Source organism: Triticum aestivum, chromosome 2A (genome assembly GCF_018294505.1).
Source record: "Triticum aestivum cultivar Chinese Spring chromosome 2A, IWGSC CS RefSeq v2.1, whole genome shotgun sequence".
Lineage (NCBI taxonomy): Eukaryota > Viridiplantae > Streptophyta > Magnoliopsida > Poales > Poaceae > Triticum > Triticum aestivum.
The window spans coordinates 147,876,876-147,901,492 of NC_057797.1; the positions used below are offsets into that span (position 1 = coordinate 147,876,876).

The 24,617-nt window shown below is 46.7% G+C and overlaps 1 protein-coding gene across 1 annotated transcript; it reads right to left on the reverse strand.

The window, feature by feature from the left end:
• Positions 1 to 22,973: 22,973 nt before the first annotated feature.
• Positions 22,974 to 23,896, reverse strand: LOC123188075 (MFP1 attachment factor 1). The gene has a single exon (XM_044600109.1). The coding sequence runs from the start codon at positions 23,775 to 23,777 to the stop codon at positions 23,280 to 23,282; it is 498 nt and encodes a 165-aa protein (XP_044456044.1). The 5' UTR covers positions 23,778 to 23,896; the 3' UTR covers positions 22,974 to 23,279.
• Positions 23,897 to 24,617: the final 721 nt, after the last annotated feature.

Here is a 24,617-nt window from a genome sequence, read left to right on the forward strand (position 1 = left end):
AAGTTGCGAGTTTGTCCACAAACACCTCACAAGAAATGATGAGGCACAGAGATTAGCTAGATCATCCACTACACTTGTATTGGTAGACATGTGTGGCTTATTGATCCACCGGATCACATTTGTATCCCTTTAAACATTATTGAATGAAATAGAGTGCGGTGTTCTTCTCAAAAAAATGTGGGGAGGAAATGGGGTATCCATGCATGTTCAGCCTGCCACGTCGAACACAGTCCACCCCAGGACCACTTTCGCTCTTTCTTTTGTCTCTCTTCATCTCCACAAATTATATGCACATGTCCGAACAATTTTGGGGGACTTAACTGTGTACATAGATAAATAAGCGTCCGGAGCGGACACATCTTGCCGGTGTCAGCAGACAAATGAGGGGCCAAATTAGCCTAGCTCAACTGAAAATGCTCTATTAACCGAAATATAGAGAAACTCCATTGAACAAACTAATTTAATTAGTTCCTAAAATATCTATAACAAGAATGGATCACATCACAAGAAAGGTCACAAAGAAGCACGACTACTCGACTAGGCGTGGCTCTAGCGGTGTAATGTTGTAGGCCGATCGAGCATGATATAACAAGACAACTAAGAGTGGAGCAAACATGATCACAATGGCTTAACATGATCATTTTTAGTACTATGTGTTTTTACAACTAACTTGCTTTCAGACTTACTTTTTTTTTGAGAAATCTCACCACTTTATTAGATAATAGCAATGTTCATAGGTACACGAAGCTGGTCATGAGGGACCCCCAGCCAAACATGCCGACCTACCCTACAAGCAAACTTGGCGAGATTGTGAGCCTCGAAATTGTGATTTCTACGCTCAAAAATAAAAGTAACCGAATTGAAACTGCATCTCCGAAGCATTATTTCATGTACAATAGCCGAGTGTGGACCTCCCGTTCCTTCGTTTATATCAAGAATTACTCCTTTGCAGTCTGAGGCAACCATCATGTTTGTCACCTGAAGATCCTCTGCAAGAGCTAAAGCCTCCCTGCACACAAACGTTTCCAGAGTTGTGCGGTCAGTAATGCCTCGGTAGACTGCCGCCAAAGAGCCCAAGTATAATCCTGTGTGGTCTCGACACACCGCTGAAACTGCCCCGCCACGTCTATGACGCCCAACAGCTCCATCAACATTGATTTTTGCAAAACCCACAGGTGACGCTAGCCAACTCCTTGGCCCTCCTCTTGGTGCGGCTACCTGTGCATGATGTTCACTAGGTTTCTCAAGCTGCTGCAGCTTATTAGTGTAAGAGGACACAAACGATGAAGTGTGCATCGGGGACTGAAAAATGCCTTCGTGGATCGCCTTCCTTCTAGCATACCATATCGCCCAAAGAGTCACAACCATAGTTGTGAAGGACTTTTGATCAAGAACCTCATTTAGCCTGAACAGCTAACTCTTAGCGCTGGTTTCCTCGATCTCCGCCATCTTCGCAACCAGACTAGGGTCAGATAATGCCCAAGTGCATCGAGCCAACGTGCATGACACCAATGCGTGACGCCAAGAATCGGGAGAACCACACAACGGGCAAGCATCGCATGTTGCCATATTCCTTCTGGTCAGAACATCTGTTGTTGGAAGAGAGTGGCGGGCTAGGCGCCACAAGAAAACCCGGACTTTTGATGGCACCGTCAGCGACCAAAGTGAGGTCCAGTCATGCTCCTCTCTGTCGTTGCTCGAGGACCCGCTCCTGCCTTCGAGCCAGTTCTCTCTAGTGATTTTAGTTTTAATCATAAACTTGTAAGCTGAGCTCACCGAGAACCGACCCTTCTTCTCTGGATGCCATGTCCAAAAGTCGTCAATATTGCTTGTGCATACTAGAATCCTCAAAATCGCCTCAGCATCGGTTGGCAAGAACAAAGACCGAACAAGGTTATCATTCTAGGAACCAGTTGCTGGGAGTAGTAGCTTGGATACAAGCTGAGGCGGGTCTTGGGAAAGAGACACTACTGGCCGCAGTGAGCCCTCCTTGGGTATCCAATTATGATCCCAGGTATTCGTCGACTGTCCATCGCCAATCCTTCGAATTATGCCATGTTTGAGAATGTCTCGCCCTTCTAGAATAGCTCGCAAAATCTGTGATGGACGTGAGCCCAGTGCCGCCGTAAGAAAGTCCGTGTTGGGGAAATAAGATGCCTTGAGTATCCTCGCGCTCAACGATGATGGATCCTGCAGCACTCTCCAAGCCTGTCTAGCTAAAAGTGCTAGGTTAAAGAGTTCCAGGTCTCTGAAGCCCAGTCCTCCCAAATACTTAGGCCTTGTCATTACCTCCCAAGATACCCACGCTGGCTTCCGTTGCCCCTCCTTGCATCCCCGCCAAAATTTCTGGATGATGGAATTTATATGCTCACATAAGCCCCTAGGGAGCTTGAAACAGGACATGGAATAAACCGGAATGACTTGTGCAACCGACTTGATCAAGACCTCCTTTCCCCCGGCAGACAGACACTTGCCCATCCAACCTTTCACCTTATCCCACACTCGATCGCTCAAGTGTTTGAAGGTGCCTTTTTTGAGCATCCAACATATGCGGGCATACCAAGACATCTCTCACTGAAGGACTCATTAGGGACCTGGAGACATCCCTTAACTGCATCTTCACTATCTGTGGGCATCCCTTACTGAAGATAATAGATGATTTGTCTTTGTTAATTCTTTGACCCGAGGCCATGCAATAAGTATCCAAAAGGTGTGACACGTCTTCTGCTCCATTCATGCTCGCCTTGAAGAACAGCAGGCTATCATCCGCGAATAAAAGGTGGTTCACCGACGAAGCCGATGGAGCCACCTTGATGCTGCTGAGTTGGGATGATCCAATCTGAGATTTTAACAGGCACGAAAGGCCCTCTGCTGCCAACAAGAAAAGGTATGGAGAGATGGGGTCTCCCTGACGAATACCTCTAGATGGTGAAAATTCTTCCAATTTACTTCCATTAAACAGAACTAAAAAAGAAACTGTTCTGACCATGTTCATGACGGTGGAGACCCATGGTGCAGCAAAACCCAGTTTCCTCATGATAGCTTCCAAATAGTTCCACTCCACTCTATCATATGCCTTCATCATGTCGAGTTTGAGAGCGCATTAGTTATTATTCTTTGACTTATTCCTCTTCATAAAATGCAAGCACTCATACGCTGAGATTATGTTATCAGTTATTAGCCTGCCAGGCGCGAACGCTGACTGCTCTTTAGAAATAACCTCAGGTAGAATTACCTTTAACCGATTAGCCAAAACCTTTGAAGCTATCTTGTAAAAGACATTGCATAAACTAATCGGTCCGAATTAAGACAGGAAAGTTGGTTTTGATACCTTGGGGATTAATACCAAAATAGTGTCATTCACACACTCTGGGCTCTCTTCTCCTCGAACTATACTCAATACAACACGTGTGACCGCAGCCCCACAAATGTCCCAATGCATCTGGAAGAAATGCGCAGGGAATCCGTCAGGCCCCGGAGCCTTGGTTGGGAACATCTGGAAAAGCTCCTTTTTAACTTCTTCTTCCTTGTAAGGCGCCATAAGAGTCTCATTCATAGCTGCTGTCACCTTTGAGGAGACGTGTTGAAGAACGTCATCTAACCCCTCCACCTCCTCCGAGGTGTATAAGGTTTTATATAAATCAAGAGTTAACTGCTGCATCTCCGATAGATCATCTGTTAGCTGGCCATCTTGTTTCTGCAGTGCTTTTATCAGATTTTTGCGCCGTCTATTTGAAGCCCGAAGGTGGAAGAAATGAGTATTCCTATCACCCTCTGACAACCATGCCACCATTGATCTTTGGCGCCACATTATTTCTTCTCAAAGATATAATTCGATCAAACGATCATTTGTTTTAACCTCTACATGGCTCGGTGCAGTCCTAGCCGGATCATTCCTGAGCCGCTCCAAATATTTCTTCAACTTCCTTATCTCTGACTTTACACTCCCAAAAGTTGACTTACTCCACTCACCCAAATTATTGGACAAAGATTGTAAGTTTGCTCGAACTTCTGCCGCCGTTAGATTAGGAATGTTCGCCTCCCATGCATGCTGAACCGTGGGGATTAGCTCGGGATGCGTGCCCCACATGCACTCATACAATAACTGCTTTTTGCCATGCTTTCCTCTGTCCGGTGGATCCAACATTAGATTGATGGGAGAATGATCAAAGGTTGCGGCTGTGAGATGTTCCACGGCCGCTAAAGGAAACCGAGCACACCACTCGGGCGTCCCCAATGCTCTGTCGAGTCTAACTCTTGTGTATGATCCACCTGTCACCTTCTTTTTGAACGTCCACTTGCGACCATGATAGCCGAGATCAATTAATCCACACACATCAACTGCATCGCGGAAACCTTGAATCTGAGTTTGACTCCTCTGGCCAATTCCCTCGTGCTCGTCATAACGGAGAACCTCGTTGAAATCCCCAATACACACCCAAGGCATGTTTCGAAGGGCTGCCAGGTTTTTCATTGTGTCCCAAGTTCTATACCGGAGGTGAGTTTGTGCCTCTCCGTAAAAGCATGAGAGCCTCCAAGGATCTCCTCCATGGTCGGATATCTTTGCATCTATATGATACTGCGAATAGCCCAAAATCTCAATCTTTATTTCGTTATTCCAATACAAAGCTAAACCACTGCTCCTACCGGTGGATCCAACAGCAAAAGAAGAATCAAAACCTAAAGTACTTGATAAGTTTTCAGCTCTATCTTAGCCAATCTGTGTTTCAACGATACAAAGTACTCTAGGGGCAAACTTTAGAACGATTTCTCGCAGCTCTTGATGTTGGAAATATGCCCTAGAGGCAATAATAAAATGGTTATTATTATATTTCTTTGTTCATGATAATTGTCTATTGTTCATGCTATAATTGTGTTATCCGGAAATCGTAATACATGTGTGAATACATAAACCACAACACGTCCCTAGTGAGCCTCTAGTTGACTAGCTCGTTGATCAAAGGATAGTCATGGTTTCCTGACTATGGACATTGGATGTCATTGATAACGGGATCACATCATTAGGAGAATGATGTGATGGACAAGACCCAATCCTAAGCTTAGCTCAAAGATCGTGTAGTTCGTTTGTTGTAGCTTTTTTGAATGTCAAGTATCATTTCCTTAGAGCATGAGATTGTGCAACTCCCGGATACCATAGGAGTGCCTTGGGTGTGCCAAACATCACTACATAACTGGGTGACTATAAAGGTACATTACAGGTATCTCCGAAAGTGTCTGTTAGGTTGACACGAATCGAGACTGGGATTTGTCACTCCGTATGACGGAGAGGTATCTCTGGGCCCACTCGGTAATGCATCATCATAATGAGATCAATGTGACCAAGTGGTTGATCACGGGATCATGCATTACGGCACGAGTAAAGTGACTTGCCGGTAACGATATTGAACTAGGTATTGGGATACCACGATCGAGTCTCGGGCAAGTAACGTACCGATTGACAAAGGGAATTGTATACGGATTGATTGAATCCTCGACATCGTGGTTCATCCGATGAGATCAACGTGGAGCATGTGGGAGCCAACATGGGTATCCAGATCCCACTGTTGGTTATTGACCGGAGAGGCGTCTCGGTCATGTCTGCATGTCTCCCGAATCCGTAGGGTCTACACACTTAAGGTTCGGTGACGCTAGGGTTGTTGAGATATTACCATACGGTAACCCGAAAGTTGTTAGGAGTCCCGGATGATATCCGGACGTCACGAGGAGCTCCGGAATGGTCTGGAGGTGAAGATTTATATATAGGAAGTCAAGTTTCGGCCATCGGGAAAGTTTCGGGGGTAATCGATATTGTACCGGGACCACCGGAAGGGTCCCGGGGGTCCATCGGGTGGGGCCACCTATCTCGGAGGGCCCCATGGGCTGAAGTGGGAGGGGAACCAGCCCCTAGTGGGCTGGTGCTCCCCCCTTGGGCCTCCCCCTGCGCGTAGGGTTGGAAACCCTAGGGGTGGGGGGCGCCCACTTGCCTTGGGGGGCAAGCCACCCCCTTGGCCGCCGCCCCCCTTGGAGATTGGATCTCCTAGGGACGGCGCCCCCCCCTAGGGACCCTATATATAGTGGGGGGGGAGGGAGGGCAGCCGCACCCTAGCCCCTGGCCTCTCACTCTCCCTCCCGCGACACCTCTCCTTCTCGCAGTGCTCGGTGAAGCCCTGCCGAGATCGTCGTAGTTTCCACCACCACGCCGTCGTGCTGCTGGATCATCATCAACCTCTCCTTCCCCCTTGCTGGATCAAGTTGGAGGAGACATCTTCCCAACCGTACATGTGTTGAACGCGGAGGTGCCGTTCGTTCGGCGCTAGGTCATCGGTGATTTGGATCACGACGAGTACGACTCCATCAACCCCGTTCTCTTGAACGCTTCCGCGCGCGATCTACAAGGGTATGTAGATGCACTCCTCTCTCCCTCATTGCTAGATGACTCCATAGATTGATCTTGGTGATGCGTAGAAAATTTAAAATTCTGCTACGTTCCCCACAGTGGCATCATGAGCTAGGTCTATGCGTAGTTACTATGCACGAGTAGAACACAAAGCAGTTGTGAGCGTTGATATTGTCAATTTGCTTGCTGTTACTAGTCTTATCTTGATTCGGCGGCATCGTGGGATGAAGCGGCCCGGACCGACCTTACACGTACACTTACGTGAGACTGGTTCCACCGACTGACATGCACTAGTTGCATAAGGTGACTAGCGGGTATCTGTCTCTCCCACTTTAGTCGGATCTGATTCGATGAACAGGGTCCTTATAAAGGGTAAATAGAAATTGGCAATTCACGTTGTGGTTTTGGCGTAGGTAAGAAACGTTCTTGCTAGAAACCTATAGCAGCCACATAAAAACTTGCAACAACAATTAGAGGATGTCTAACTTGTTTTTGCAGCAAGTGTTTTGTGATGTGATATGGCCAAAGGATGTGATGAATGATATATGTGATGTATGAGATGATCATGTTCTTGTAATAGGAATCACGACTTGCATGTCGATGAGTATGACAACCGGCAGGAGCCATAGGAGTTGTCTTTATTTATTTATGACCTGCGTGTCAACATAAACATCATGTAATTACTTTACTTTATTGCTAAAGCGTTAGCCATAGTAGTAGAAGTAATAGATGACGAGACAACTTCAAGAAGACACGACGATGGAGATCATGGTGTCATGCCGGTGACAACGATGATCATGGAGCCCCGAAGATGGAGATCAAAAGGAGCAAATGATATTGGCCATATCATGTCACTATTTGATTGCATGTGATGTTTATCATGTTTTACATCTTATTTGCTTAGAACGACGGTAGATTAAATAAGATGATCCCTCGTAATAATTTCAAGAAAGTGTTCCCCCTAACTGTGCACCGTTGCGAAGGTTCGTTGTTTCGAAGCACCACGTGATGATCGGGTGTGATAGATTCTAACGTTCGAATACAACAGGTGTAAGCCAGATTTACACACGCAATACACTTAGGTTGACTTGACGAGCCTAGCATGTACAGACATGGCCTCGGAACACGGAAGACCGAAAGGTCGAGCATGAGTCGTATAGGAGATACGATCAACATGAAGATGTTCACCGATGTTGGCTAGTCCGTCTCACGTGATGATCGGACACGGCCTAGTTAACTCGGATCATGTTTCACTTAGATGACTGGAGGGATGTCTATCTGAGTGGGAGTTCATTGAGTAATTTGATTAGATGAACTTAATTATCATGAACTTAGTCTAAAATCTTTACAATATGTCTTGTAGATCAAATGGCCTACGTTGTCCTCAACTTCAACGCGTTCCTAGAGAAAACCAGGCTGAAAGACGATGGCAACAACTATACAGGCTGGGTCCGGAACCTAAGGATCATCCTCATAGCTGCCAAGAAAGATTATGTCCTAAAAGCACCGCTAGGTGACGCATCTGTCCCAGAGAACCAAGACGTTATGAACGCTTGACAGTCACGTGCTGATGATTACTCCCTCGTTCAGTGCGGCATGCTTTACAGCTTAGAACCAGGGCTCCAAAAGCGTTTTGAGAGACACGGAGCATATGAGATGTTCGAAGAGCTGAAAATGGTTTTTCAAGCTCATGCCCAGGTCGAGAGATATGAAGTCTCCGACAAGTTCTTCAGCTGTAAGATGGAGGAAAATAGTTCTGTCAGTGAGCACATACTCAGAATGTCTGGGTTGCATAACCGCTTGACTCAGCTGGGAGTTAATCTCCCGGATGACACGGTCATTGACAGAATTCTTTAGTCGGTTCCACCGAGCTACAAGAGCTTTGTGATGAACTTCAATATGCAGGGGATGGAAAAGACCATTCCTGAGGTGTATTCAATGCTGAAATCAGCAGAGGTGGAAATCAAAAAGGAACATCAAGTGTTGATGGTGAATGAAACCATTAAATTCAAGAAAGGCAAGGGTAAGAAGAACTTAAAGAAGGATGGCAAGGGAGCTGCCGCGCCCGGTAAGCAAGCTGCCGGGAAGAAGCCAAAGAATGGACCCAAGCCCGAGACCGAGTGTTTTTATTGCAAGGGAAGTGGTCACTGGAAGCGGAACTGCCCCAAATACTTAGCGGACAAGAAGGCCGGCAACACTAAAGTTATATGTGATATACATGTAATTGATGTGTACCTTACCAGTACTCGTAATAGCTCCTGGGTATTTGATACCGGTGCGGTTGCTCACATTTGTAACTCAAAGCAGGAGCTACGGAATAAGCGGAGACTGGCGAAGGACGAGGTGACGATGCGCGTCGGGAATGGTTCCAAGGTCGATGTGATCGCCGTCGGCACGCTGCCTCTACATTTACCTACGGGATTAGTTTTAAACCTCAATAATTGTTATTTAGTGCCAGCTTTGAGCATGAACATTGTATCAGGATCTCGTTTAATTCGAGATGGCTACTCATTTAAATCCGAGAATAATGGTTGTTCTATTTATATGAGAGATATGTTTTATGGTCATGCTCCGATGGTGAATGGTTTATTCTTAATGAATCTCAAGCGTAATGCTACACATATTCATAGTGTGAATACCAAAAGATGTAAGGTTGATAATGATAGTCCCACATACTTGTGGCACTGCCGCCTTGGTCACATAGGTGTCAAACGCATGAAGAAGCTCCATGGAGATGAACTTTTAGAGTCTCTTGATTACGAATCATTTGACACGTGCGAACCATGCCTCATGGGTAAAATGACCAAGACTCCGTTCTCAGGAACAATGGAGCGAGCAACCAACTTATTGGAAATCATACATACTGATGTGTGCGGTCCAATGAGTGTTGAGGCTCGCAGTGGCTATCGTTATGTTCTCGCCCTCACTGATGACTTGAGTAGATATGGGTATGTCTACTTAATGAAACACAAGTCTGAGACCTTTGAAAAGTTCAAGGAATTTCAGAGTGAGGTTGAGAATCAACATGACAAGAAAATCTAGTTCTTGCGATCAGATCGTGGGGGAGAATACTTGAGTCACGAATTTGGCACACACTTAAGAAAATGTGGAATAGTTTCACAACTCACACCGCCTGGAACACCTCAGCGTAATGGTGTGTCCGAACGTCGTAATCGCACTCTATTGGATATGGTGCGATTTATGATGTCTCTTACCGATTTACCGCTGTCATTTTGGGGCTATGCTTTAGAGACTGCCGCATTCACTTTAAATAGGGCTCCGTTGAAATCCGTTGAGACGACACCGTATGAATTATGGTTTGGGAAGAAACCTAAGCTGTCGTTTCTAAAAGTTTGGGGATGCGATGCTTATGTCAAGAAACTTCAACCTGAAAAGCTCGAACCCAAGTCGGAAAAATGCGTCTTCATAGGATACATTAAAGAAACTGTTGGGTATACCTTCTACCTTAGATCCGAAGGCAAGATCTTTGTTGCCAAGAATGGGTCCTTTCTAGAGAAAGAGTTTCTCTCGAAAGAAATAAGTGGGGGAAAGTAGAACTTGATGAAGTATTACCTCTTGAACCGGTAAGTGGCGCAGCTCAAGAAAATGTTCCTGAGGTGCCTGCACCGACTAAAGAGGAAGTTAATGATGATGATCATGAAACTTTAGATCAAGTTACTGCTGAACTTCGTAGGTCCACGAGGACACGTTCCGCACCAGAGTGGTACGGCAACCCTGTCTTGGAAATCATGTTGTTAGACAATGGTGAATCTTCGAACTATGAAGAAGCGATGGCGGGCCCGGATTCCGACAAATGGCTGGAAGCCATGAAATCTGAGATAGGATCCATGTATGAAAATGAAGTGTGGACTTTGACTGACTTGCCCGATGATCGGCGAGCCATAGAAAATAAATGGATCTTTAAGAAGAAGACAGACACGGATAGTAATGTGACCATCTATAAAGCTCGGCTTGTCGCTAAGGGTTATCGACAAGTTCAAGGGGTTGACTATGATGAGACTTTCTCACCCGTAGCGAAGCTGAAGTCCGTCCGAATCATGTTAGCAATTGCCGCATTCTATGATTATGAGATATGGAAAATGGACGTCAAAACGACATTCCTTAATGGTTTCCTTAAGGAAGAATTGTATATGATGCAGCCGGAAGGTTTTGTCGATCCTAAAAATGCTGACAAGGTGTGTAAGCTCCAACGCTCGATTTATGGGCTGGTGCAAGCATCTCGGAGTTGGAACATTTGTTTTGATGAGATGATCAAATCGTTTGGGTTTACGCAGACTTATGGAGAAGCCTGCATTATAAGAAAGTGAGTGGGAGCTCTGTAGCATTTCTCATATTGTATGTGGATGACATACTGTTGATGGGAAATGATATAGAATTCTTGGAAAGCATAAAGGCCTACTTGAACAAGTGTTTTTCAATGAAGGACCTTGGAGAAGCTGCTTATATACTAGGCATCAAGATCTATAGAGATAGATCGAGACGTCTCATTGGTCTTTCACAGAGTACGTACCTTGACAAGATATTGAAGAAGTTTAAAATGGATCAGTCAAAGAAGGGGTTCTTGCCTGTATTGCAAGGTACGAGATTGAGCACGACTCAATGCCCGACCACGGCAGAAGATAGAGAAAAGATGAGTGTCGTCCCCTATGCCTCGGCCATAGGGTCTATCATGTATGCTATGCTGTGTACCAGACCTGATGTAAACCTTGCCGTAAGTTTGGTAGGAAGGTACCAAAGTAATCCCGGCATGGAACACTGGACAGCGGTCAAGAATATCCTGAAGTACCTGAAAAGGACTAAGGACATGTTTCTCGTGTATGGAGGTGACGAAGAGCTCGTCGTAAAGGGTTACGTCGATGCTAGCTTCAACACAGATCTGGATGACTCTAAGTCACAAACCGGATACGTGTATATTTTGAATGGTGGGGCAATAAGCTGGTGCAGTTGCAAGCAAAGCATTGTGGCGGGATCTACATGTGAAGCGGAGTACATGGCAGCCTCGGAGGCAGCACAAGAAGCAGTCTGGGTGAAGGAGTTCATTACCGACCTAGGAGTCATACCCAATGCGTCGGGCCCGATGACTCTCTTCTGTGACAACACTGGAGCTATTTCCCTTGCCAAGGAGCCCAGGTTTCACAGGAAGACCAGGCATATCAAGCGTCGCTTCAACTCCATTCGTGAAAGTGTTCAAAATGGAGACATAGAGATTTGTAAAGTACATACGGACCTGAATGTGGCAGATCCGTTAACTAAACCTCTCCCTAGAGCAAAACATGATCAACACCAAAACTGCATGGGTGTTCGATTCATCACAATGTAACTAGACTATTGACTCTAGTGCAAGTGGGAGACTGTTGGAAATATGCCCTAGAGGCAATAATAAAATGGTTATTATTATATTTCTTTGTTCATGTTAATTGTCTATTGTTCATGCTATAATTGTGTTATCCGGAAATCGTAATACATGTGTGAATACATAGACCACAACACGTCCCTAGTGAGCCTCTAGTTGACTAGCTCATTGATCAAAGGATAGTCATGGTTTCCTAACTATGGACATTGGATGTCATTGATAACGGGATCACATCATTAGGAGAATGATGTGATGGACAAGACCCAATGTCAGGACCCCGATCCTAAGTCACATCGATCTAGCATGTAACACCTCATATCACTTTGCGGCCTCACGCACGGTATTCCCACGGGTGTCGCCTTACCATGCCCGGGACCGTTTGCGCCTTTTGGCACACGTATATGATAGTGTCGCTAGCATCCATATGACAGAGAACCCGGGCTGACATGGCTAGTCGTGAACCCAAAGTGGCACTAACTTACAGGGACAGGCATACATGACCCAGCATCGAACGTGTCGGTCATCAGCGAGTGAATCCGGGCTGTAGCAACTGGGCTAACAGGACTCCGGTAAACTGGGCTGTAGCGGGCTAACAGGACTCCGGTATTCATCGCGTGACATTTCCTCGAAGGGACAGACACAGGAACGAAGAAGGACACATGCCGGCCAGCCTAAGTGTTCCGGAGCAGTAGCACTCTACCATGGCTCAGTGGAAACACTAGGAGACATTTCCCGGTAAGAGAGGCTACTAAGGATAAACAACTAGATAGTCAGATCCCACACATAGCAATACACGTTACACGTACGCATAACATGCAAGTATGTGTTGTACAACATGGCATCACAGCATAACTCAATAACTCACATAGATAAAGCTCAAAGAGCCATCATAGCCTTTATTTCAAACAGGGGTCACAAGACCCATCATACAGAGCATACAAGCAACAAGCGGAAGCATTACATGTCTGGGTACAGACATCTACAAATGAAAAAGGCTGAAGAGCCTGACTATCTACAACATCCGATCAAGATCGTAGCTGAGGTACAAACTACTCGTCGAAGTCCACGAGAACACTATTAAGACCGAAGTCTCCGCTGCAAAAACATAAATAAAGCAACATGAGTACAAAGGTACTCAGCAAGACTTACATCAGATCCTATCATACATGCATGTGTATCAAGAAGGTAATGTGGGGTTTAGTTGCAGCAAGCCAGCTTTGACTCAGTGGCTATCCTGTTCTACGACTACCAGAAACTCTTGAGGTGATATGGCGCACACGAGTCCACTAATCACCACACAATACACTACTATGGATTCATCCCCGTCTCCCTACGAGAAGGCCATCCATAGTACTCACACTTGTCTTGAGCTTTTTTAGAGTATACACTTCAAGTTGTCTATGTACCATGTAAGCATCCAAGAAGTCCATAACCGCGGACCCGGCTATTCGAATAGATCATGATAACCCTGCAGGGGTGTACTTCTTCACACACGCTCTCGCCACTTACCGCCATGTACACGTCATGTATCTCGGCAACCTTCAAGCGGAAGCCTGGCGAGGGTGTCGGCCACGACCTGACTAACCACACAAGACTCTAGTCCAGGTTTATCGCCTATTCGGGTTCCATCCGCAAGGAGATCCGACCGGGTTTCGCTCACGGCCCCAAACGATGTGTGCAGGGTTTCCGAGCCCACCATCCGGGTGCCACTCGGTACACCAGGCCACGTGTGCCCAGTCTGTCCCAAGCCCACCCTGCCGGGTGCCACTTGGTAGAAAAATAGCACTACCTACAAACACCAGAAACTAGTTGCGACTCCTGGACAGAGACCAAGTTGGTTAATAAGTCGAGAAGGGTCGAGTTACCGGAACCCAATGTGTGGTAGTATCGAGTCATTGGACAACATACATAGAACTCAGTGCTTAAGGACGGTTCCAGTGGGACAACCCACCATGTACTCCTACATGGCCTCTCACCGCTACCTTTACCAAATCGTGTTCACACACTTCACTCTCAGCATCAGAACATATCGTAACACTCCAATTCATTCCCAATGAACCAGACCTGACACAACTCTAAGCAATAGCAGGCATAGCATGGTAGGAACACAACATGGCTCAATCAACTCCTACACATGCTAGTGGGTTTCAACTATTTACTGTGGCAATGACAGGTCATGCAGAGGAATGGGTTCAACTACCGCAACACAAAGTAGCAGATGAATCATTGTTGTCCTAATGCAATAACTGAGAGCAGGAGCGAGAGAGTAGGATTTTATCGGAATGAACAAGGGGGTTTGCTTGCCTGGTAAATCAACAAGGGAGGCACTGCTTCACAGACAGGTACTCTGGAACGTCTCCGGAGCAGGACCTATCGAGAAGGAACGGTGCCAACAATCAAAACACAAGCATATGCAACACAATGATGCATGAACATGGCATGAAGATGTGATGCTGATTGTGCTAATGCAGCTAGCATTATATTTGGATGAAGTCCATTTGAACCAAAGGTTCAAATGCATCTCCTAAATAAGCTCTTTATATAAGCCATTATAGTGTTTCACTTATACAACATGTATAAGTTGGTTTGTCATGCATGAAACTAGTACAGATGGATAGATTACATTTTTCTGATAATTTTTCATATATAAATTATTTCAATCTGAGCTACGGTTGAATTGATATGAATTTTTGAAGTTTAAAACATTTTCTGAAATTTCCTGAATTATTTTAATTCCAGAAAATATGTTATTGCGCCAGCATGACGTCAGCATGAGGTCAGCAGGTCAACCGGCTGACTAGGGTCAAACCTGACGTGTGGGGTCCACACGTCAGTGTCATAGTTAGTTAACAGGGGGGTTAATTCTAATCTAACTTAGATTAGTGGCGTTGGGGCCCACTGTCAGTGTCAGGGGGTTAACTAAGTGGTGATTAGCACTAAGCTAATCACCTGATGGGCCGGGCCCACATGACGGGGCTCAGGCGACGGGGCTCGCCGCCGGCGACCTCTGGACGCGGCGGAGTCCGCGCCACAGGCCACGGGGACGGCGTCTGAGAGCACTGGGGCGTACCCCGGGCTCGTCCGCATCCAGGGGAGCAGACGGGAAGCCGAGGGGACGCCGGAGCTCGCCGGGGCGAAGCTCGGGGCGGCGGCCGGAGTTCGGCTTCGAGCGGAAACGGGCTGCGGGGCATGGGGAGGCCACCTGAGGGGCTCGGCGGCACCCTCGTGGCACCAGGAGCACGATGGGGTGCTCGGTTTGGGCGGAGGCGGGCCGAGACGACGACGGCGACATGGACGGCGGCGAGAGACTTCGGCCGTGGTGGGGAGGAGGGCTACGGCGTGCGGGCAGCTAAACGGAGAGAGGGGAATGGTGGCGGAGCTCACCGCGGTTGCAGCGGGCGTCGAAGCGGGCTCGGGGACGCACTGGAGACGGCGAATCGGAGTCGGCGGTCGGCGGCGTCCGAGGAGGAAGACGATGGCGACGGCGGCTCCACAGGGCGTCCGGCGTCTTGTGGCTTGACGGAGGAGACGAGGAAGTCGTGGCGGAGCTTCTGCGCGTGTCGGAGAGGCGAGGGGGAGGCTGTGGCTACGTAGGCGATGAGCGGCGGCGACGAGCTCCGCTCGGTGGTGCTCGGGAGGGAGAGCAGACAAGGGAGAGACACGGGAGAGTGGGAGAGGGTCGAGGGGCCGCGTGGCGTCTCCCGGGGCATCCAGACGAGGAGGGGAGAGGGCAGGCAGGCAGGTGCCGTGGCGGCACGGCGGCGCGCGCGCGCGTCGGGCACGCGCCCATCCTCCTGTCGAGGACGAAGACGACAGAGGAGGGGCCAGTGGGCTGGGCCGGCGCTGGCTGCTGCTGGGCTGCACAGGGAGGAGGCCCAGGTAAGTATCCCTTTTTATTTCTGTTTTCTAATTTTCTGAAATCTGTTTGATTTAATAAAAATACTAAACCATTTTATTTTCTTATGCCAATTTTTATAGAAGCTAGTGGTATTGTTCCAGAACTCCCAAACAAGTGGCATAATTTTTGGACATATATTACTATATATAACTAATATATTTCCAATGCAAATATTTATGCATTAATTCCAAATGCCCAAAATAATTACTTATGAGCTCTTAAAAATATTGGTTTGATTTTTATCTCTGTCCAATATTTTCAGAGAGCAGCATGAGCATTTTCTTGGACCTTTTTGGAGCAATTTTTATTTGGATCATTTCAAAAATGATTCTGAGGGTTCCACCAATCCTCATTTCAAATTTAAATGGAATATAAACATGATGCACAAATAACTAGCTAGTCTAGGTCATACCAGACTAGGGATGTGACACCCAATCCTAAGCTTAGCTCAAAGATCGTGTAGTTCGTTTGCTGTAGCTTTTCTGAATGTCAAGTATCATTTCCTTAGACCATGAGATTGTGCAACTCCCGGATACCGTAGGAGTGCCTTGGGTGTGCCAAACGTCACAACGTAACTAGGTGACTATAAAGGTACATTACAGGTATCTCCGAAAGTGTCTGTTGGGTTGGCACGAATCGAGACTGGGATTTGTCACTTCGTATGACGGAGAGGTATCTCTGGGCCCACTCGGTAATGCATCATCATAATGAGCTCAATGTGACCAAGTGGTTGATCACGGGATCATGCATTACGACACGAGTAAAGTGACTTGCCGGTAACGAGATTAAACTAGGTATTGGGATACCGACGATCGAGTCTCGGGCAAGTAACGTACCGATTGACAAAGGGAATTGTATACAGATTGATTGAATCCTCGACATCGTGGTTCATCCGATGAGATCATCGTGGAGCATGTGGGAGCCAACATGGATTTCCAGATCCCGCTGTTGGTTATTGACCAGAGAGGCGTCTCGGTCATGTCTGCATGTCTCCCGAACCCGTAGGGTCTACACACTTAAGGTTCGATGACGCTAGGGTTGTTGAGATATTACCATACGGTAACCCGAAAGTTGTTCGGAGTCCCGGATGAGATCCCGGACGTGACGAGGAGTTCCGGAATGGTCCGGAGGTGAAGATTTATATATAGGAAGTCAAGTTTTGGCCATCGGGAAAGTTTCGGGGGTAATCGATATTGTACCGGGACCACCGGAAGGGTCCCGGGGGTCCACCGGGTGGGGCCACCTATCCCGGAGGGCCCCATGGGCTGAAGTGGGAGGGGAACCAGCCCCTAGTGGGCTGGTGCGCCCCCCTTGGGCCTCCCCCTGTGCCTAGGGTTGGAAACCCTAGGGGTGGGGGGCGCCCCACTTGCCTTGGGGGGCAAGCCACCCCCCTTGGCCGCCGCCCCCCTTGGAGATTGGATCTCCTAGGGCCGGCACCCCCCTAGGGGCCCTATATATAGTGGGGGGAGGGAGGGCAGCCGCACCCTAGCCCCTGGCCTCTCCCTCTCCCTCCCGTGACACCTCTCCTTCTCGCAGTGCTCGGCGAAGCCCTGCCGAGATCGCCGTAGTTTCCACCACCACGCCATCGTGCTGCCGGATCATCATCAACCTCTCCTTCCCCCTTGCTGGATCAAGTTGGAGGAGATGTCTTCCCAACCGTACGTGTGTTGAACGCGGAGGTGTCGTCCGTTCGGCGCTAGGTCATCGGTGATTTGGATCACGACGAGTATGACTCCATCAACCCCGTTCTCTTGAACGCTTCCGCGCGCGATCTACAAGGGTATGTAGATGCACTCCTCTCTCCGTCGTTGCTAGATGACTCCATAGATTGATCTTGGTGATGCGTAGAAAATTTTAAAATTCTGCTACGTTTCCCAACACTTGAACTGTCGGGGCGTTGCCTAGTCCCCGGCAGTTCCAGCTTAGACAACTCATTGTGCTCGGCGGTCCTCCGCCGGAGAGGCCGCCGTTTTAGCATCAAGATTCTTCAGACCCGCCGAGTTCTTCCTCCCGCTTGAGATTCAGTACCTTCTCTGACTGCTGCGAGAGTCTTGATCGTTTTGGGTCTTGTTTCGGTGGGGGGCTAAGGGGTAGACCTGCTGCACCACCATTGTTTTTCTCCAAGGGGACAATCTCCAGGTTTGAACTAGCAGTTGCACGTGCGATCAGACCCACAACCTCATCAAATGTCCTTTTGCGGCTAGCATCGTTCTCCTCGATGTCGGTATCGTCACCCTCCTTTTCATCATCATGTGTTTTCAATCCCGAGCTGCCTCCTCCCTCTTGACCCCTAGTTTTCTGCCCATAGTTGCAACGTCTAGAGCCCCATGCCGTAGTAGCTGGTGCCCTCAAGTTCTTGAAAACTAGGGCAGAGGGAGGGTGCACACCATCACCATGTTCTTTAAATTCATGGCCCATCATACCACAAACCTGGTACCAATCTGGGAGTCGCTCATATTTCACCGCAAAAATCTCTCTGGCCACCCCGGACAATAGAGGTCGCTTTCTTCAGTTGCTTACGAACATCCAGGCGAATTCTCACTCTATAAAAGTTCCCTTCGAAGTCAAAGGATGATGGGCTGACTCCACAAACTCACCGATCTTTGCTGCCAAGGCCTTAACCTTTCCATGGTAAGCAATGGGGAGGTCAAGAATTCTCGCCCAAATCTCAAACTTAAACAGCTCGATGGATGTGGGTTTGAAGTAACCATCATAAGGGACAATGATCACAGGGTTGCCCCGAAAGTGCCATGGCCCCCCTTGTGTCACTCTTTCCCAGTCCCCTAGGCACTCAAACTGCATGATGAACAAGTTCTCTTCTAGGGTTTTGATCTTGACCCTTCTTGCTAGATCCCATGTTGACTTCATGTTGCGGAAGAACCAATACGTGCTGAAGGTTTTGTCAATATGAATAGGGACCAGGGTCATCCACCGGAGATCCTCCTCTGGTGGCGCGTCCTCCTCCTCGAAGACGATGTCATCTAGGTCGTCCTCTTTAAGGGCGAGTTCCTCCATGAGATCCTCAAGCTTCCCCTTCCCCTTGCTCCCGGACGCACCCGAAGTACCTTGCTTCGCCATCTTTAGAAACCTCGGATCTGATCTCGCAGCTTCCACGCCACCCGATCAAAGCCAAACCCTAACACCATCGGACTCACCTAGCCTCCCATCAAGGCCGGGAAGCAGTGCTAGACTGCCCCGTTGTCAACCTGAGCGTAAGAGACCAGGCGAGCGGCAGTGAAGGACAAAGTTTTTCTCAACATCGCCGATGGCGGCGAGAGGAAGCCGAAACCCTAGCGAGAGGGAAGACTATTGACCAGTCAAGCAGCGATGGATGCGTGCGCACGATTGCAGCCTGCTTTCAGACTTACTGGCTGGGGAGCAAAGAGACATCTATTTATTTATTTTATTTTTCTTTCCCGGCCCTTATCGCTTCAATGGCCCAGCTCCGGTGGAGAGGTTGTCACTGATCTGAAAAGTGAGTCTATGGTTCAGATAGACTAATTCTGCAAATGCCTAACACCTGGAATCAATTTTAAAAATTCGTGTCAAGTTTCCATAGCAAGTCATGGGTATTTAGCTAGTTATAAGGCTAATCTAATTGCTGTTGATCATCTATCTGTACCAAAAAGTATCACGTCAGAGTTCACGAGGAAGCACGGCCAAGTGTGACTCTAGAGGTGTAATGCCATAGGTCAGAACATAACGTGACAGCACAGCAAGATGTAGCGCAAACATGAGCCCTTCACAATGGCTTAGCATGATCAGTTATGGGTATTTTTTGTAGCAAATCACGGGTACTTAGCTACTAAAACCTAATTCAACTGCCGTTGGTCATCTATGCCATGACCATGTTCTTTGCTTATTTAGTCCAAAGAATGTACAAAATGAAGTCACTGAGGTAACTGAAATCCAACATGCACTTCATAAAGTCTCCGCAACAGCAAGAATTTAGAAACACATGAACCAGCAACTTGATCTTTCAGTACCAGGCATGAGGGGAAAAACGACTTGGTTTCTTTGTCAGGAAAGGTCATAACAATATGTTGAACACGCCCAACAAATGCACAATCTTACCTGCCAAGCTCAGGTTTGCGATGCTATACCAGTTACCTACAGAACCACTCTGGTCTTTTGGAAAGTTCGAGCAAACCTCAGACGAGAAACAAAAAGAGGTAAATACACTAGAAGTCAAAGAACTTGCACGCAACGTTCAGTTTAGTGCATAAACTTGTAAAATACGTGTTTCTGGTCATCTAACTTGTCCTCTTGTTCATATATGGTGCTTTCTACGGTATCCAGTCGTATCCCTATGCATGCCACATGGAGGGGTCCACTGTCAGTGGCTGAGATGGTGGTAATCCGCATGCACTTTTTTAGATAGCACCCTATTTGAGACTCCTAAGATATATATCAAAGAGTAAAAGTACACATTCTGAACTATGTTTTCTCTTATCTAGATTATTAATTTAAAATTATTTGAATTCAGACAAAATTTCCGTTGATTTGTCCGAATTTTTTCATTACTAAAACCAAAGTTACTTGGACTACTATTATGAAAAAGTTCAGACCTCGGGCTCGAGGATGTACATTCATTCTACACTATATTTTCTTTTATCTAGATTTTAATTTAATTTTTTTCGAATTCAAACAAAAAATATTTGATTTGTCCAGAATAATTTATGTACATCCATTCTGCACTGTACGTTCTTTTATCTAGATTTTTAAATTTACATTTATTCGAATTCAAACATAAATTGAGTTTATTTGTCCGAAAACATACGTACATTCACTGTGCACTATATTTCCTTTTATATAAATATTTAAATTTAGAATTATTCGAATTCAAACAAATTTTTTGTTGATTTGTCCAAAAGAATTTACGTATATTCATTCTACATTTTATTTCCTTTATCCAGATTTTATAATTTTAAAAAATCAAATTCAACCAAAATTTTCGTTGGTTTGTCCAAAAGAATTTGCATTCATTCATTCTGCACTATTTTTTGCGGGAATATATATTTAAAGTTAGGTACTATGTGCAAAAAAAGATCTATCTTTGCGTAAAAAAATTAAACATAGCTCACTGCCATTGGAATACATAAATTTTATACTATACAATACATAACACTTTTATCATTTTTATCTCTATTTATCACTGATAAACTAAAATCAAATCTATCTTACATAGAAAAAACAATATACAAGATAAAATTTGTTTGTGTTACTAAGTGTCGGTGTGGCCTGATGGTTGGCACTTGTACACGATGCCATAGTATCAAACTGGGGCTTTCCCTTTTCAGCAAACCCTTTTGTCGTTTTAATTTCTATTTTTTTATGCAGTACGTGTTAAATAGCTTTAACTGTGCATTTTAGCGTCAACGGTTAGATTTTCTTTTTTGAGGAAGCGTCAACTGTTAGTTGGTCTAGTCGCTCTCTACGCTAGGCGGATCGTGCTAGCTCATCGGTTTGAATCCCATCATGCGCTGCAGCTTCTTTCATTTTATTTGAGGATTGTTTGTGTAAAAATAAATAGAATGTATGGGTCCTTTCTTAAAAAAAACAGCCTCAGCCACTGATGGTGGCCCTGCCACGTTGGCACTCGTAGGGATACGGTTGGAAGCACCGTATATGCACGAGATGACGAGTTAGATGACCAAAAACACGTATTTTACAAGTTTATGCACTAAACTGAACATTGCGTGCAAGTTCTGTGACTTCTAGTGTATTTACCTCAAACAGAAACTGATTCAACACAAATTTAGAAAAGCAGGATTTAAACAATATCGTAAAAATAAAACTATCTTCTCAGTGCAATGGTAAACCTCTATTTTTGTATGTCCTTCTAGTTCCATATTGTTAGTTATCACCCAACCATTATGCATGAATATGACACAGTGCCAGGTATGCGGAAGTACCAGAAAACAATCCACCATGAAAGAACAGTAGCACCTACTGACTCTGGAAACTAAGGCCTCCTTTGGTTTGGAGGAATTTTATAGGATTTTTATAGGATAGGATTTTTATAGGAAAAATTCCTTCAGAGCTCTTTGGTTTGTAGGAATGAAATCCTATTCCTATGGAGGAATTCTTCCTATCCTCCACATTTCATAGGAAAACAAACATTAGCCTAGACTCAATGGAAAAAATCCTATGGTGTGAATTAAAGGGCATCTCTTTTTCTATTCCTATGCATAGGATTTGAGATGCATGTCATCTCATTTCCTATGACTTTCCTATTCCTATAATTTTCCAATCCTATGAACCAAAGGAGGCCTAAGTAAGAAACATCAACTTAGCTAGCTTCAATGCCATGGACAGCCACAAGCCAACAAACACCATCAACATACATTGCTGGTAGCTCTGGCCTATCTGTCGCTGCGTTGCGTGGAAGGATATCAGAAATCTCACAAAAAGAAGACAAACATGACTATGTTATAAAATGTAAATATTGGTGAGCCTTCTATGTTGTCGTAAAATAAGCATTGAAGCAAAGCCTGCCAAATTAGTACCATTTTCAATCTAATAAACTATTACATTCACTTAGCTTTGAAGCACAGCTAAACCTTCTTCATTCATATAAACTCCAAGCTGGTTTTCCTAATGCATCCTCAGCCATCTTTCTAGATGAAAAGAAATATTCTTGACAGCTAGCATAAAGCATAGGTAGAAGAAACTGAAGCTTCACAATTTAGTATTTGGTAAACTGCACTTCCCATCTAGCAACACATGACCGACTAAATTAAAATGGCTCAATTCTGTATGCAGACGTAGCTGCATAGTGCAAACCTAGCATTGCAATCGGGTAGTCTTCATTGGAGTGCCAACTACTAGTAGTGCATGTTACTATGTTAGTTGTTGTCTTGGTTGCAATGCTAGCAGCTCCATTCAGTCATCCAAAAATTGACTATCATTGATCTATTGTACTCCCTGTAGTGTCAAAAACGCTCTTATATTATGGGACGGAGGGAGTGATTTAGAAAAACAACTGTAGTTTAAAGTTACATAAATACCTAAAAAACACTTCTAAACTATGAGTGTGGCCTTTTACTTTTAGAAAACAATATGTGCCTATTTTCAACCCAAAATAGATGGTACTTATGTAGTATTTACTTAATCAGCTCAGCAATATACTATCCTCTCTGTACATAAATATAAGACGTTTTAGAGACTTGTGTCACGTCTCTAAAACGTACTATTTAACAGAATGAAACCTACCTAAGAACTAACGCAGTCCAAGTGCATAAGGTAAAAATGAGCGAAAGCACATACTGCTGCACCATCCAAACGAGAACAAAGTCAACACGGAAGGAACAAGCATACAATTGGCACCATTGCTATGAATATTCATTGGTACAGTCTGCTTGCAATCTACTGCAGCCAGTACAGATGACCTGATGAATCATTCATGCACACCTTAAGGACAATGATGCACCCTTGATAGGCTGATAATAGCTTAAAGTTTGTAGCAAGGTACCAGGTTCATGAAACAAACATCAATTCCCCATCGCATAGGCATCTCTAATAAAGTAGTAGTAATAACAATAGATAATCCCCAATGAAATGCCAAAATAGCAGCACTCCTCGGTGGATCAAGGCTCGGGGTCAGCACCTTACTCCTCCGTGGGGGGCGGAGCAGTCACCGACGAACCCTCCGACTCTTCACCGCTCGGTTCCGCGGGGGTCTCTGGAGCTGCGGCGGCGGCAGCGGCGCGCGACTTGGCGAGCTCGAGGAGGCGGCGGCTGACCTCCTTGGAGTAGGCCTGGAGGACCTCGATCCCGTCCTCCAGGGAGGCGGGGGAGGCGGCGGCGGACTCCGAGGCGGCGGCGAAGGCCTCGGCCTCGACGGCGGCTGCGGCGACCTCGGCCTCGGGCTCGGGGATGGCGCCGTAGCGCTGAGAGAGGACGCTGGGCGCGGACAGGGTCTGCACGACGCGCCGGACAACGGCGTCGCGCGTGCGCTGCGACGGCGGCCAGATGCTGAGCGACGGGAGCAGCGTCTCCGACGAGGACTTCTCTGCCGACGCCGAAGGGGCAGCTGCGTCGGCGAAGGATTCAGTGGGCGCGGGGTGGATGTCCTCAGCGCCGGCGTTGGGGGCGTCCTCGGCCATGGCGTGGAGAGCGGAGAGCAAGGGGGAGGGGGCGGAGAGGGAGAGATCTGTGGCGTGGAGTGGGAGGAGAGCGAGGTGTGCTTCTGTGGGTTGGAGACTTGGATGGTTGGGTCTGGTTTGGTTCGCGTCACGGGTGAGGGTTACGGCTCACGTGTCACGTCACGTGAAGACGACCAGCGTGCCGCGTGCGCCATGGGTTTTTTTAGCATTGCCTCGTCGTCGACGAGAACGTCTCCTCCAACTGAAAGCATATCGCCGAAAATTCCAAAATAAATTCAGGAATAATGCGAGCATCAGGATTTGAACCCTGGTGGGTTGGGGATATCACTGTCCACCTAACCAACTCAACCACAAGTTGATTCGTGTGCGCCATGGGTTTTAGAGCATCTCCAGCCGTTGGCCTTCCAGGGACGCCTAAAATCGCCGCCTGGGGTGAGTCAGCGCAAAAGTTGAGTCTAGGGGCGAGTTGGTCCCCAGCCGCCGGTCCCAGGGCCGCCAACAGATGCGTTTAAAAATAAAATTTATATAGCAAATTTCGGCACGGTTCGACGAAGTTCGGCTAAACACGATAAACTTCGGCAAACTTGGACATATATTAGCCATGTTCGCGGATTTTCATTACATAGCAAAATAGATAACTAATCTAAAAAAGAAACTGGCTGAACGCCGAGTAGTCGCCGTCGTCGCCGCCGTCGTCGGACTTCTCCTCCTTGACGCGGCCGTCCCTGGTGGACCCCTGACCGGCGTCGCCAACGCGGGCTGGTGGCGGCGGCGCGTCGTCGTCGTCGCTGTCGCAGATGACAACGACCCGCCTTCGTCGCGGCCGCGCCGGCGCTCTGC

Coding starts and splice junctions, on each gene's coding strand:
- LOC123188075 (XM_044600109.1), bottom strand. CDS start 23,777: ATGGCCGAGGACGCCCCCAACGCCGGCGCTGAGGACATCCACCCCGCG.